Source organism: Lissotriton vulgaris, chromosome 5 (assembly GCF_964263255.1).
Source record: "Lissotriton vulgaris chromosome 5, aLisVul1.2, whole genome shotgun sequence".
NCBI classification, from domain to species: Eukaryota; Metazoa; Chordata; class Amphibia; order Caudata; family Salamandridae; genus Lissotriton; species Lissotriton vulgaris.
This window is the reverse complement of record NC_141693.1, coordinates 470,950,035-470,962,671: the sequence shown is the minus strand read 5'-3', so window position 1 is coordinate 470,962,671 and position 12,637 is coordinate 470,950,035. Positions and strand designations below refer to the sequence as shown.

The window sequence follows — 12,637 nt, the reverse complement described above, 5'->3', positions numbered from 1 at the left end:
GATGCTCGAGGCCCATCTCAATTATCATCTGAGTGCCTTCCTGGATAAATCTAGCCAGCTGGATCCCTCTCAGCATGGCTTCCGGAGGGCACATAGCACTGAATCCGCCCTTACAGTGGTTGTCAATAACATCCGTGCTAAGGTCGACAGTGGCCAGACTACTCTTCTGGTCCTGCTCGACTTTCAGCCGCATTTGACACCCTGTCCTCCTCCATTCTGGCTGCCCGCCTCAGTGAGATGGGAGTGAATGGACCAGCGCTAAGCCTCTTGACATCTTTTCTTGATCAGCAAAAACAGAGGGTCAAGCTGGGTGACTTCATCTCCCCTGTCAAGCCTGTGCAGTGTGGGGTTCCGCAGGGCTCATCCCTGAGCCCTACACTTTTTAACATCTATGTGGCCCCACTCGCCAGGCTTGTAAGATCGTTCGGGCTGGAAGTACTATCATATGCCGACGACACCCAGATTATGGTCTCCCTTTCCCAATCAGTGAATATCACGGCCCTTAATTTCAGAAACTGCATGGAAGCCGTTGCAGGCTGGATGATCAAGAACTTCCTGAAATTAAACGGGGACAAAACCGAAGTTCTTGTCTTTGGAGCCAAACAGGAGATCTGGTCTATGAACTGGTGGCCCTCTGCTCTTGGAGCCTGCCCCTTGCCCTCCCAATCTGCCCGCAACCTGGGTGTTATTCTGGACACCACGCTCTCTTTTGACAAGCAAGTCAGCAGGACGGTCAAAAGATTGCACATTACCTTTTGTTTGAAGCCCGAAAACAGGTCACGGTGGCTTTTATTTCCTCAAGGTTGGACTATAGCAATGCACTATATTTAGGCATAAACAAAAGGCTGGTCCAACGCCTTCAAATAGTACAGAATGCGGCAGCCAGGTTTGTGGTTGATGCCCCTAGGCGCTCTTCTGGATCCTCGATCAGGAGAGATCTGCACTGGCTTCCAATGCAGGCCAGAATTAATTTTAAAGTCCTGTGCCTCACTCACTGTGCTCTGCATGGGTCTGGAGCCGAAGATATTAGGTCCCTTGTGTCCCTCTATGCCCCTGGTAGGGTCCTCCGCTCGGCCAGGAAGAATCTTCTCTCCGTTCCCCGAGTCGCTAAGGCCAGATGGGGAGGGAGGGCCTTCTTCTCCCTCGCCCGAGACTGTGGAACATGCTTCCAGCTGAGCTCAAGGATCAAACATCCCATTCGCTCTTCCGCAAAGCATTAAAGACCTGGCTCTTCTCTGAAGCCTACCTGTAGCTGCTGCACCTCTTCTTACCTCATACAGCTGTACCATCTCATGCGCCTTGATGCCTATGGGCTAAGTTGCGCTCTACAATTCCTCCCTCACTCACTCCTACTTAATTTGTAGGTCGCAGCACGCTCATTCCGCAGCAGAACGTATAAACCTGATGATGAAGCATATCCCCAAGGGGCAACCCTGATGGGTGAGGGTTATATAAGAAAACATGTGTATTTATTACTACAGCCTGCTTTCACAATAGTCCTATTCAGAGAGAAACCGCGTTACTGCCAGTATCGTTTCAGGCGCAGCCTCCGCCTTTGTTTGAAAGATGTAATGGACATCTAACATACAACAGGCGTCCCTGGTAACATTGGAGCCACTTCCAAAAAGTGCTCTCAATGGGTGCAATTTCTTTGCACTACTTTCTAGGAGTACACTGCTCTTTACACAAGTGCCTCTTTAACTGTACGTCTACCTTTATAGCGCATTCTGCAATAAGTGCTACAGACATTTGCCGGGTGTGCTCAGCATATGTGACTCTTGCTTAATAAGGCCTCTGGAAGATATTCTATCTCCACTGGCACTCATTGATCCAGAGGATATGGTAAACATCAATTATTAAATCAGATACCTTCATCAACCTTGCTGTTTTCAGTCCATTAATATAATGAACAGCCAAAGTATTGTTCATGCTCAATGATACAAATCCCTTTCTGTTCTCCATTACCTGTCTTGACTGCAAACATCCCTACCAACAGCAAAAAACATTTGACGGGCATCAACTCCTGCTCCAATAATATCCCTTCCGTTGACTTCATAACTCTTCATGCTCCCCACCCCACAAAACCGGCTTCCGATCCCATTACAAGTTATTCATTGGTCAGTAAAAAGGTCCTACCATTCTAGGCGTCCTTATTCTGGAATGACCAATGGAGCTCTTCCTACATCCTGAATATTGCATCACCATCTTTTCCTTAGATTATCTCACTTGTAGTATTGAGGTCATTGAACTCTTGTCTAAAACGAAGTTCTTGTCAACTCTATTTCTATGGTAAATTTTAACAGGAGCACTTATTTTGTGACAGGCAAATCCACAGAACTCTGTTTTCACCTGCTTCATCTTTTCCAGAGTTAAACTAGGAATTGATGGATCAGCATTTAACCGGAATCCAAAGAGGTCCAACTTCCTGGTTGGATCGAAACTAATTAACACCTTCAGCGCGGCGCAGATTCCTGCGCTGGGCTGAACGTTCTAATGAGCCAACGGTCTCATGATGGAACGGTTCCGTCATGAGCACAGGCTAACAGACGCTCATGACGGAACCGTTCCGTCAATAGCATCGAAGGGGTTAATATTTGTTCACAAAACATTCTTGACTCAACAACAACTGTCACTCTTCTGTAGGGCATCTCAGAAATGTTATTTTGATGTAAACTGGATATTACCAGTCTAAAAAGCAGCACAAATGAAAGGTGATCATTTCCCAAATGCTGTCCTCCCAGATGAGCTGGAGAAACTTATGATGTGTCAGATGAATTTCATTGAGACATACCCATGTTTGGGCAAAAAAAATGAAATCAATGGGAATGTCTAAACTCGTGGATGCCCTCCAGATTTTGGCTTTAGACAATCCAGGTGTTATAGACTCTGCGGGGCATATGTTCAAGCCCCTATCGCCACGGGAATGTCACTTTTTGTGATGTTCCCGTGGCGATAGGGGCCTTGCCTTATGCAAAAGGCAAAAAACACAGTTGATGCAAAAAAAAATGAAATCAATGGGAATGTCTAAACTCGTGGATGCCCCCCAGATTTTGGCTTTAGACAATCCAGGTGTTCAAGACTCCGCGGGGCATATGTTCAAGCCCCTATCGCCACGGGAATGTCACTTTTTGTGATGTTCCCGTGGCGATAGGGGCCTTGCCTTATGCAAAAGGCAAAAAACACAGTTGATGGACAGAATGCAGAACAATGTCTTACATTCACCCCAGTACAAAGATCTGGGCCTAAATCCATCGTTTTTTTGCACTCCACACCACCCTAGGTCAGACAATGGCTATATGCAAATCAGCCTTGACCCTGTGCCTCATGGGAACAGTCCAGCCCGAACTACCAAGCCATGTCTTTCCTAGACCGGAATCAAGCATCCAAGGACCGGTTTCTGGCTATCAGCCTTCTTCAGCCTAGATAGCTTGACTCCAGTGATGTGGAGAGCCTGGGACTCACGTCTGAGCATACCCAGCCCACATGGGGTGAAAATTGCAAAAAACACAGTTGATGGACAGAATGCAGAACAATGTTTTACATTCACCCCAGTACAAAGATCTGGGCCTAAATCCATCGTTTTTTTGCACTCCACACCACCCTAGGTCAGACAATGGCTATATGCAAATCAGCCTGTGTTTTTTGCAATTTTCACCCCAAGCGGGCTGGGTATGCTCAGACGTGAGTCCCAGGCTCTCCACATCACTGGAGTCAAGCTGGATCAAGCCCTGATCTGTTGACTGGGTAGGAGTGTTCTGTTGGTTAATTCAGATACTCTGTCCATTACCACCCCCTTTTCTGAATCGTTTTGTCCACCATAATCGTGGAAGGGTATACTCAGATGTGAGTCCCTTGCTCATTGCACCATCAGGATTCAAGCAAGCCGGGCCGAAGACGGCTGTAATGCCAGAAACCGGTCCCCGGAAGCTTGTTTCCTTCCCAGTATAAGAATTGGCTTGGTAGTTTGGTCTGCCCTGTTCCCATGATGCACTGGGCCAGGGACAGACTAATTTGCATGTAGCCAGGTTCTGAGCGGGGATGGTGCAGTGAGCTAAAAAACGGTGATGGATCAAGCCCTGATCTGTTGACTGGGTATGAGGGTTCTGTTTAATTCAGATACTCTGTCCATTACCACCCCCTTTTCTGAACCGCCTCCAAACAGGCACAAACCTTGCCTGGCTTCCAGTCGCCTGCTTTGTGGTTGGCTTCTCTGGGTCCCGCTGCCAACCAGGCAAGTAGCCTGACTACCGGTGCTCCTCGGTGCAACGGCAATGCGGGGTGGGCACCCACCGATGATCACCACATGCGGGTGAGCACCAGCTTCTTAACTAGACGGCAATGCAGGAGGGGCACCCGTTTTTAAATAAAACGGAAATGCGTGGTGGGCACCCGCCGTCAAAAATACTCACAAAGCGGGGTGGGCTCCCGCCTTGATCTGCAAAATGCGGGCTGGGCAACCGCTGCCAAAAATGACCGCATAAGCGGGGTGGGCATCCGCCAGCAAGCACAAAATGCGGGGTGAGCTCCCACCATCTCCCAGCAGCTCGGGGGAATCCCTATGCCGGGATTGCCTCTGGATCACCACGCAGCTCAGTGCTGCAGACGCCAGTTCCTTTCCTCTACTTGGAAAAATCAAAATATAGCGATCACAAGGCGTCAAGTCCTGGAAAGTCCAAGGCAAAGCTCTAGAGGCACAGCTGGGCCCAGGTAGGTCAGCACACAGGGCCCTCCAGCAGGGAGGCAAGCCCTCGTGGCGGTTCCTCCTAGACCCCCATTAGCAGCAAGCCCCCAGCAAGTCCAGGAATAGCACAAAATTCATGAAGTCACAGCCCCTATATTTATACTACTATTCTCCCTTGTCTGCAGTCCAGGGCTTTGGGGGAACCAGATGAAACTGGTTCAGGGGGGAATTGGAGCACTTTGTTTACAAGGCTCCTCTTCCCCTTTGTCAGGTGGGGCGCATCATCAGACACACCGCATGGGGGCAGGGCCAGCATTGTACAGGCTATGAACAGACTATTCAGGGACCAGGGACTACTCCTCCCACTACTCCAAATGCAGATGTCCCTTTCAGCCTAGTGCTGACTCACCCTGCCCCTCCTGGAGCCACACACACCACACCAGCACCTGTCACTCAAAAGCCAGACATGCAATTCACATAAGGCAGGCAGACACAAAGGACACAGAAATGCCAACTTCTAAAAGTGGCATTTCTAAAATAGTTATAATAAAGCTGTGCACACTATTGCATAGCATTTATTATCACTATTCCAAACATACCAAACTTGACCACGCTGCGCCTCTCATATCAGGAATTACCACTGAAACACTTATCGGGGAATACCCAATGCATTCCCATGGGAGGGCAGCCCCACAGTACTGAGAAACCAAAATGGCTGTTTATCACTACCAGGACATGTCACACACTTAAGGTACAGGTCCTATCTTTTACCTACAATGTACCCTGCCCATAGGGCTAGCTGGGGCCTACCTTAGGGGTGACTGACATGCAGTAAAAGGGGGGTCACAGACATGGCACACACTTTAGGTGCCATGTCACAGCTGCAGTGACACTGCACACACAGGCCCTGCAATGGCAGAGGCCTGAGATAGATTTGCGAGGCTACTTTGGTGGCTGGTGCAATCAGCGCTGCAAGCCCACCAGTAGCATTTAAGCTACCAGCCCTGGGTATATGAGATACCACTTTACAAGGGACTGACAAGTAAATTAAATAGGCCAAACAGGTGTAGACCAATCTTAACATATTTATCACAGAGAGCACACACACTTTACACTGGACAGCAGTGCCAAAGTGCCCAGAGTCCTAAAACAATCAACACCATGTCAGAAAAAAGGCTAGAAGAAAGGCAAAAAGTTTAGGGATGACCCTGCAAAAAGGGCCAAGTCCAACACAAACCTTTTTAAATTGCAATTTTTTTACTTTCATGTGTGCTGCATAAAGCAGCACACATGAAAGTTACAAAGTGGCATTTTAGGATTGGTTATGTGCAGGAAGGGACACCTTCATACACATAACCAGTCCTCCCCTGCACACAGACACCCTTGCACTCTGGTGTAAGGGTGCCTGCGTTGGCGCTAAGTTGTGAAACTTACGCCATCACAGGGGGAAACGCAAGACTGCACCACATCCTTGTACATATGGTGCAGCCTTGCGTTTCTGAAATGGCAGAGCGTGTCATTAAGCCCAGGAGGCTAACGCCACGCTCCGCCACTTCGTCGTACATATGGCCCTGAGTTTTATCACCAAACCGCCATGCTTTTTCCTGCAAACCTTTTGTCAACTTCTTGACTAAAAAACATTAATGAACAAGCTGACATTTTTTAGTGCACTGTTGTCCAACATATAGCCCTAGGGCTGAGATGCATACTACCAGAGCATTTCATGTGCCATAAAGGGCCCGTCCAATCTTATTTCAAAGGAGGAAAGTAAACAGCTCCCCATTCTTGCACTATTGTTTTGTCCAATGAAGTGCAAAGCAACAGCCTGGAGAGAAGCCAAAGTGCTTGTGTTTCCCTTTCCACCAGAAATGATTTATTTCACAGACATTCAGCAATAGCTTGGTTTGAGGTCAGCAATAAACTCAAACCTTACCACCAAACCCCATCAGCGCAGACAGAAAAATCCGGAGTTATTTGAACAGTTTTTCATAAGCTAATGTGAATTTTGAAAGTATTTATAATTTATTCCAGCTCTGTACACATGTTAGATATAAAGGGTCTTATTTATGAGCCCTTGCATCACTTTTGCACCACCGGTGCGTCATTTTTTGTGAGGCACCAGTGGCGTAAAAAATTTGCCTTGTTGCGCCATATTTACAAAGTGACGCATCTAGGTAGATGCATCACTTTGTAAACCCCTGCACCACATTATACCTCCGCCAGGTATAATGTATGCAGGGTGGGAGTTGCGACCCGCGTAAGCCTCGTAGAAGTGACACAGTGAAATCTATGAGATTTTACTGCATCACTTTTAGGACGCAAATGCGTCAAAATCTGCCATGGCAGGCGTAAGACTGATGCAGGCACTTTTCACATGGAACTTGCTCATGTGTAATGACCCATTGCTAGAGTTGCGTCACTTTTGTGACACATTCCAGCAATGCATCTTTTTTGCACCTACAGATACGTCAGAAATACTGACTTATCTGTAACTCCTTGCGACACGATGAGTCATACTGTATGTATGGCGCATCATTAGTGGCGCAAAGAGGGCGCAATGAAAAGTGACGCATCGTTGTTTTCTCGCAGCGATGCGTCACTTTTCATAAATGAGGCCTATAGTTCCATGCATGCTCCTGGGGGCATGTACGTTTCGGTGTGCAATTATACCAATAACCATTTATATTGGAAACAATACACACTACATTGTTGGCACTTGCTTATGAACTCTCAATTACGAGGTCTGTTTCATAACGACAGTTACTGGTTCAGGCAGAATGACAAGGTCCGCAGTGACTTCATGGACACGTTTTGTGTAATCTAGGAACTCCAGCTGCTGAGATCTGATGAAACCTCTGGCTGAAATTTCATGGAAGAATAAGTAATTCCCTGCAAAATTGAACCAAAAATTACAAAGCCCATGAGTAATTCATCCATTCTCAGTGGACCTTGGTGTCCCACTTGTAATCCCCAGTAACTCCAAAAAAAGCAGGAGTTAACGGTACCCGCGGTTACTCTGGAGCACTCTTCATGGGGCCCTAAATTTATATTTTTAGGTCAACAGAGCCCTTCTTGTCAAACTGCCAGTGTTCTTGTAAGTATTACTTTAAATGCTTTGTACCCTGCCTTGCGGGCTACAAGGCCTATTAGGTGTGATTTATTTAGTATTTAATAGTTGTGTTCTTGCCTGTCAAAAGAGCTTTTTTGACAGGTTTGCCATCCGATTAAAAAGCTGCAGCAGTCAGGCTACACAAGTAGTCCTGAAGCCATGTTTTCTTTGTCAGTGTGGTGAATGGCCCAACTGTTGCTGCAGTCCACAGGTGACATTTAACTTCCCACACCACTGGGGTATTTTTCTGCGCCATATACCATGTCCTTATTGGAAGGTTAGCCCCTCCCATGCTCATGACGAGCTGAGCTCGTCATGAGCCACGGCGCTCCGGTGCTCATGGTGAGCTCTGCTCGTCATGGCCCGTGGAACGCTCAGGTGCGGGGAGAATTCCCCCGCTGTGCTGACGGAAGCAATACACCTGTGACAAGCTGAGCTCGTCATGAGCACAGGAGCGCGTAGCTCATGACGAGCTCAGCTCATCATGAGTATGAGGCTCTGTGCGCGCCCCCTTCCCCCCAGCACAGCGGGGGATTATCCCCCGCAGCGAAGGGGTTAAAAATGCCAATTCAAAATAAACAAATGTTGCCAAGTTGTAATGTTAATAGCACCAACACTTGTGTCTGGACAGAAGTGCCCCAGTGTGTAGAGTTACAAAAAATCAGGAATACCAATCAGCACAAAGAATGGGCATGATCACACAACAACAAAAGATGTTCTTACTATTGGGAATCATATTTGCAAAGTTGTGATGCAACACCCACACAAGAGTATCATAAAAATGTGAAACATCATAGGGAATTTCTTGCCACACAATCTAGCTGCAGAAATGCCAAAGAACCTATAGGCAACTAACCTTTATATATGTTGATAAAAGGAGCATTCTTTCTAATCAATTATTTGCATTAATCTTGCTGAGATTTACTCTGTATTCTCCTCTAGGAACGTCCTCGGCCAGAGTTTGCTGCCATGGCCCCAAAGATGGAGCAGAACCCAATCACAGGGGTGAAGGAGCCATATTTCCCCAAGGCAGACCGCCTTTCTCGAATTGTGACTGGATCTATGGTCATTATCATTATGGTGAGTATTGTAACTCCTAAAACCATCAACCCGGTCCATCGTCCCTTGCCCTTCTTGGATTCATCCATTGCTCGCTCCATGCACTACCTATTGCGATTGAAGGAAGAGCAGCTGGAATGTGGAAACAGCTGCCTGAACAGTTGATGATAATCTCGGGTGAAATAAAACGTTAGGGACATTAGGATTACGGTGGCCCTCAGACCCGGCCCTCTCTTCGATGCCTTATACAGCGCCGGGACACTCTGATGAGTAGCTGTGTGCTATATAAGTATCAATCATTCAGTCATTGATTTAAGGAAGAGAGGGGAAGTGGGACATAGAAAAGAAGTTGGGGAATTAGGGACACTCAGAGGAAAACCAGGTGCAATATGGATTGCAGGGAGAGGGAATCGGGAGTGTAGGACAAATTAGAAAATAAAGGGATTTTCGCCCTATGAAGAAGTTGAAAGAAAGGGGAAAAGACTGGATATTGGATGGCCAAGAAGGCTTTAGCAAATCAAATGTCACAATGCAAACCAACATTTTTTATATTTTCAGTGGCCAGGTCAAATTTGTCTGAGGTGCAAAACATTAGGCTGACCTATGTCAGCAGAACCAACACGTAGGGGAGAGTTGCCCAGAAAGCCAACAGGTGGCAAGTCTTAGTAGATGCTGGAAAGCATATATCATTTTTGGGCCAATAATATATGTGAAAGTCAGTATAACCTCTTGAAGGCCTTTTGTTGACGTTGGACCATCTTTTTGCCAACAGCTCTGTGTGGTGATGATTTTCCTTGTTTCCGTGATTATGTACCGCGGCATCGTCAGCATGATGATGTACCACACAGGAAACTCCATCTTGATGACGCAGGTGAGTCCCCAAAGCCTTTCACTATCACCTCTTCAAGGACAGCTTTGATTTCTCATCATTGATCAGCAGGGCCGGACTGGTCGTAGCTTGCACAGGCAATCATTAAAGGTGTTTTGTCTTTCTATGAGTGTTGCAGAAAAGTATTTCTCCTCGTTGCACCAATCTAATGCCTGCTTTTGTATGGCGTTAGTTTTTGGTGGTTCCTTATATTTACAAATCCTTCTAAAGCTGGGGCAGCGTCAAAAAGCAGTGGGTCTTGCCCACACAGCAACACTCATTGCACGCCCCTTTCACGCAGACCATATTTACAAAGCAGCGTTAAGCCATGCAAAGTGGCTTAACACCGCTTTGTAAATATAGAGGAGGGCATTACGCCACCGGAACGTCAATAAAAGTGACGTTCAGGTGGCACAATCCCTTTGTAAATATGCCCCTATGTTGGGCTCCCTTAACCAAAGGCATCTTGAGAGGTTAGCATGACTAACCGTCCATCTCTCAATGCCATCAAATTAGTAAATGTAAATATCCAATTACTCTTAGTCTTAAGGTCTGATTTAGAGTTTGGCAGACAGGCTACTATGTCATTACAGATATCCAATCTTCTGTATTACAAGTATATCACATTTGTGATGGAGTAATCTGTCTGCCAAACTCTGCCAAAGTCTGCCAAACTCTAAAAAAGGCCCCTAGTTGCTATGCTTACCCAATTTCTAAGGAGTCCTCATTGTGCCAAATAAGAGAACTAGGGCCCAGGAAAATACAATGATTTCCCCAGCATCAAACAACATGGACAACAGGCAAGGAAAGATTCGTTCTCAGGTCTTGCGGGTATTCACTAAACGCCATATTACTATGTAATTGTACAAATTATATAATAGCGTTAGAAGACAGATAATCATTGTCAACTGGAAACTTTTTCTGCCAATCACTAGCACTATTCCCTTCAGACTGAAGGTTCCATCCTGTGCTCTCAAGCATGCATGATTCTTGTCACTGTGCTCAGATTAGTGTCTTCTGATTCTTAAAAACTGTTTTCCTCCATTACGACTTCGACTCGTCCATTGATGGTCCTTCGTTCTGTTTCAGGCTGGGAATATCGCAAACATCAGCAGCACTGTGGTGAACCTGATCCTCATCTTGCTCATGAGCCAGGTCTACACCTCACTGGCGGATAAGCTCACCAAATGGGGTAATGAGCTTTTGGTGTAATCGGGACAATGAGATGAAGGGAGGTTCTTAAGGGCCCCTGTGGTCAGTAATCCTATCCTTGTCACACTTACCCACACAACTTGCAAGAATGGTTTGAGGTGTGCTCAGAATTCATTTCACACGTCCCCACTGTTATTCACACCTCCAACAACTACTTGCAGTATTGAAACTGTAGCTAAATCATGAGTGTGAGTCAAATGTGAGTCAAGTTTGACTTAGGCAGGCACTTATCTCTCTCAGCCCTTGCTCTATGCCATCCTTGGGTGCTGTTGTGTTTGTTTCTCAGACACTAGCGTGGCTATCCTAGTGTTGTTGTTGGGTTGAGGGATCCTTCCATTTACCACCATCACCTCCTATTTGATTGGATGCCTGTCTATGTCATTGGTACATACATTGTTTGTGTCCTTTAGAAATCTCTTCTTTCCAAGAAAACCAGCGTTTTCATGATTAAAAAAGAGGTGGTCATTGCATTGGCTAAATTCAGATTTTTCACTCTACCTTCTGATTTTCTTCATTATATATCACTGCATATGGAAATGTGCTTTGAGTTAGACTTCAGCTATTAAATCCTACTAGTGCACTCACATATCTAAACCTTACTGGGGTTCACCCTTTAAAATTCATTCAAGATTGTCATCAAGGAATGTTTTGCTTACAGATTTATAGCCCCTCCCCTTTTTATGATTTTGTCATCTTTTTACCACTGCATAGAGATCCATAGTCTTTGGGTGTATAACCTCTCATAATAATGCCCCACTCCTGGGCTTCCTTGTCCCCCAGAGGTGAATTGTATGATGTGGAATCATAACGGGTGTATGAACAAAGCCCTCTAATAATATTTTCCTTAAAATCCCACTCCCTGCCTTCTAGAGGTGTATGATGTGCTGTACAGTAGGACAGCATTCACAATTTCCTTTTTCCTTTGCCCACTCACATGCACCCCAGTCCTGATGCACCTGTTTCTTTGTTTTGTTATTGCAGTTTTATATAGCGCAAACTCGACCCGAAGGTATCAGAGCACTTTACATGAGCACCAGTTGCATTAGAGACAGACACATACATTTTTTTAGGCAGGGGGAGAACAAGTGATTTGGCCAGAATCACAGAACGTTTAAGCCTTCCGCCAGACTCAAACCTGGTTCCCCAGTTTCAAAGCTGGTCGCTCTAGCCTTTAAGCCACATCCTCTCCACATCTATTGGTCGTACAGTACCCATGCACTCCTGCTGATGTCCCCTTTCCCTTCTATGCCCCCTTTTTAGCTTCATGTCGGCTCTAGCATTCCATGGGGCCCTTCCTTATGGTTACTTCTTTGTATGTATATACCACCATAAGCTCCTCGTCCCCTTTCAGCCATGAGAAAGTCCATAGGATTGGGTCAATGATCTCCTTGCTGCCTACCTTTTCCTCTGTGTACCCCTCTGCCTCCCCAAGAGTAGCCGTGAACTGGGGAATTGCTGGAATAACCTTCTTGATGTTCACCTGCTTCTCTCTCTGTCTCCCCATAGAGATGCACCGAACACAGACACTCCATGAAGATGCCTTCACCTTCAAGGTCTTCGTCTTTCAGTTTGTGAATTTCTACTCTTCGCCCTTCTATGTCGCCTTCTTCAAAGGCAGGTGCGGGAAGACAATCAACTCTGGGAATGGGGGTGGAGGGAGTTTGCTCTAGAGACATGGGTGCACAGAGAAATAAAGGGAGAGTATGGG

At 46.3% G+C, this 12,637-nt stretch overlaps 1 protein-coding gene across 1 annotated transcript in view; it reads left to right on the top strand.

The window, feature by feature from the left end:
- Positions 1–12,637, top strand: part of ANO7 (anoctamin 7) — a 257,551-nt gene that overhangs the window by 164,690 nt on the left and 80,224 nt on the right. Inside the window, exons 12-15 of the mRNA XM_086921911.1 lie at positions 8,733–8,870; positions 9,622–9,720; positions 10,807–10,909; positions 12,436–12,547. Coding sequence (XP_086778037.1) covers positions 8,733–8,870; positions 9,622–9,720; positions 10,807–10,909; positions 12,436–12,547 — 452 coding nt within the window. The remainder of the gene's footprint in view (positions 1–8,732; positions 8,871–9,621; positions 9,721–10,806; positions 10,910–12,435; positions 12,548–12,637) is intronic.